The sequence below is a fragment of the Antrostomus carolinensis genome, unplaced genomic scaffold (genome assembly GCF_000700745.2).
Source record: "Antrostomus carolinensis isolate BGI_N321 unplaced genomic scaffold, ASM70074v2 scaffold26922, whole genome shotgun sequence".
In the NCBI taxonomy this organism is placed as follows: domain Eukaryota; kingdom Metazoa; phylum Chordata; class Aves; order Caprimulgiformes; family Caprimulgidae; genus Antrostomus; species Antrostomus carolinensis.
The window spans coordinates 1-3,485 of record NW_010298092.1 but is presented as its reverse complement, the minus strand read 5'-3'; the positions used below and the strand labels follow the sequence as shown (position 1 = coordinate 3,485).

Below are 3,485 nucleotides of genomic sequence, written 5' to 3'. Positions count from 1 at the left end.
CACCTTGTCCTGGGTTCTCCTCCTCTGCAGAGCGCCGGCAGCCGAGGAGAACAAGCCCGACAGCTGGTTATTGACCTGGAGACTCGAGGGAAACAGGCTTTTCCTCTCTTCCTCTCGATCCTGCGGGACACGGGGCAGGGTGACCTCGCGGACATGCTGACCAAGGAGTGTGAATTCCCACCGGCGCCGCAGCAGCTGGTGGAGCTGAGGCCTGTGGAGCTGGATGTACGCAGAGAAAAGCCTCCTCAGAGTAAGTGTTGAGGGTGCTGTTGTTCTCCAGGGGAACAGCAGTGTGGGGATGGCAGCTGGGATCCCTCTTGCCATGGCTGTTAGTCTGTGGAGTCCTGATATTTTATTATCCTGGAGCGTGGCTCGTCGAGGGGACTGCGCAGAGCTGCTGGGAGAACGTTGCGCTTTCCAGTAGCAGAAGTTTGAAGCTCCAGCTCTGTGCCCCTGGTGTCGGGAGCTTCGTTCTCTGTGTTTTTCCACCTAACCTCTGTGGTACCTGGGTGGAAACAGATTGTGCGGTGTCTTTGCTCTCTGACTCTGCGTGGGGATCGGCTTGTGTGGCTGTAAGAAGAAGCTTGAGTCTGTGGAAGCCTGAAGTGGGGAACACAGACGTGATGTCGTATCGCGGGGTGGCCGCGACAGGCGGCCGTTGGCTCAGGTCCTTTCGGGGACCCTGGGTGGGTTGGTTGGTTACTTGTAGCGTGAAATCATAGAATCATAGAATGGTTTGAGTTGGGAGGGACCTTAAAGCTCATCCAGTCCCAACCCCCCTGCCAGCAGCAGGGACACCTTCCACTAGACCAGGTTGCTCAAAGCCTCATCCAACCTGGCCTTCAACACTTCCAGGGAGGGGGCATCCACAACTTCCTTGGGCAACCTGTTCCAGTGTCTGACCACCCTCACAGTGAAGAACTTCTTCCTAATATCTCATCTAAACCTCCCCTCTTTCAGCTTAAACCCATTTCCCCTTGTTTTGTCATTAACTGCCCTTATGAAAAGTCCCTCCCCAGGTTTCTTGTAGCCCCTTCAGGTACTGGGAGGCCGCTATAAGATCTCCCTGGAGCCTTCTCTTCTCCAGGCTCAACAGCCCCAACTCTCTCAGCCTGTCCTCATAGGAGAGGAGGAGAAGGTGAGACCTGACTGTTCTTTGTCCTCACAGATATGAACTTCCCCGAACGTTTGTCTGTCCCAGTCCAAGCTGAGAGCGAAAGACCTCAAAGGCCTCCTGCAGCAGCCCGGGGTAAGTCGTGTCCCAAGCTCTTCCAGAGGGACAATGTGCCAAAGGCTCCTTCCAGCGTGCAGCAGGGTGGGAAGGGGGTATTCCTCCATGTCACTTGTGTCACAAGTGAGAGGAGGGAAGGATTGATGTTAATTTTAGAAGGATTGCAAGAGGAATTAACAGGATTGATATTAATTTTAGGGAGTGCGGGGAGCTAAATACCGTGTCTCTGTTTTGTGTTACAGGTTCAGCTGGTGACAAGAGGAACCACGATCTGGTTAGTATTTGGTTAGGCTAAAAGTGTTCCCTGTTGAGCAAAAGCTCCCTGCCTTGAGGGTGGCTGCCAGGAATTACCCCCGGGGCAGCTGGTTCTTGCTTTGTGTTGTCTGAGTGATCACTCCGAGGCTGGGAGATCAGCTCAGAGCGAGTCAGCCTGCGCCAGCTCCTCCCTCAGATAACCACAGCTGTGACACAAAGAACAACACAGAGCTAAAGCTCACGCTTCATTTCCAGAGGCTCCCAGTCACGTGTTGTCTGTGAAGTGGTGTTTAGATTTTGTAGTTACAGCTTTGAGAGACAGATGCCAGGAAAACACTCGTGAACACGTGCAGCACGCTGGGGCGCGTCGGGAAACACGCAGGGAAGCGAGCGGATCGGGAGTCGCCTCCTGGTAGCTGCAGCCTGCCTGGGGGTATCTGATGCGGGGGGGAGTGGTTTGGCTCTGTCTGTGTCAGCGCAGGTGTTTGGGGAGCCCTCATAAAATTCCTGCAGTGCTGTTGTTGATGGTAAAGCTGAGTGTCCGGGAGATTTATCTGTGTGTTCTCTTGGCTCCTTGTATGGGCTCTTGTGGGGAGGTTTGATGATGATGCCTAAGAAAAAACTCCTGGAAACTTCAGCTTGCCATCAGAGATGCTGTGGGTAAAGAAGCAGCCGGTTTGCCACAAAGGTGGAAAGGTCCTTGATTTGGTGGGTTGTTTTGTGTTCCCTGGCTGCTGATAACAACAAGCACATGTAGAACGGATGCTCTCCTGCATCCCCAGGCTTGGAGAAATGAAAAAGCTGCGAAATGAGCAGCTTTAAGGACTCGTTGACGTTGCATCCTGCTGGATTAGCCAGCCAGTGCTCCAAGTAAGAGGGTGTTTAATCAGGATGTGTTCCTGGCAGGTGTACGAGCTGAAAGGGGACCCCTGCGGACACTGCCTGATCCTCAACAACGTCAACTTCAGTAGAGACTCGGATCTGTCGACTCGAGAAGGCTCCGACGTGGACTGCGAGAAGCTGGAGAGGCGTTTCAGGGCCTTGCGCTTCCACGTCCTGACTCGGCGAGATCTCAAAGCTCAGGTGAGACCATCCGTGTCCAGGTAATGCTGGGGACGAGAGGCCCATCCCTGGAAGTTACAGGAGCACGTTATGGGACGTGCCCCCGTGTTGGCCGCACGCCAAAAGGCCCAGCCTGTGCTGCACGAAGAAATAATCCACCGCTCGCACCCTGTTATTACATTATCGTGCTGCTGTAGCAGAAGGAGAAAGGACCTTGCCCCTTTTCCCCCTTCTGCCTGAACTTTGATTCCCAGTTGTGATTTGCAGGGAAATAGCTGAGGCTGTTTTTCTACAATAGCTCTGACAGCCTCTGCCTCGTGTGCAGCGAGGGGTGTGATCTGCCTGTCCGTACAGCCCTCAGCAGCGCGGGGAGCTCAATCATCCGGAGCGGCTGCTGAAATTAGAACAAGGTTCTCTCCTCACCCACTGGTCCTGAACCAGCAGCAGCGTATTTCAGTCGATAAATGGCATGGAAGAGTGATTTGGTTGACGTTCCTGTGTTGTTATGGATGCAGTGAAGAGAGAAATCTGTGTAATTAAAGCACCCGATGGTAAATAAGGGCAGAACCGCACAAATGCTCACTCTCTGCTGATGGCTTTTGCCACCTGCACGTGGGGTGTGCATGATCCCACTGGACGGAAGGCAGTGGAGAGATGGATCAGATCCTTCTGAGCAGCGCAGCCATGTGAGCCTGATAAGCACACGGCTTAGCAATAATCTGTGGCTGAGGTGTGCTTCCAAAAACTCTTCCCGTGTTGTTTTCCCTGTAGGAGATGGTTTCAGAGCTGCAGAGGCTGGCACGGCGGGACCACAGCGCCTTGGACTGCTGCGTCGTTGTCATCCTATCCCACGGCTGCCAGGTGGGTCGGTCACATCTCTCCCTTCGCTCCTTCAGCAGGCTGCCTGCGTGGGAAGGGGTTCACTCCCCGCGTGGGA

General features: G+C 54.1%; 1 protein-coding gene across 1 annotated transcript; it reads left to right on the top strand.

Moving 5' to 3' along the window:
* Positions 1–30: 30 nt before the first annotated feature.
* On the top strand, positions 31–3,409 carry LOC104520610 (caspase-9-like; the record flags this gene model as incomplete). Its single annotated transcript, XM_029083580.1, has 5 exons — positions 31–250; positions 1,169–1,249; positions 1,474–1,505; positions 2,393–2,569; positions 3,320–3,409. Coding segments are annotated over 5 exons (600 nt in total), but the record flags the coding sequence as incomplete, so codon positions are not given.
* Positions 3,410–3,485: the final 76 nt, after the last annotated feature.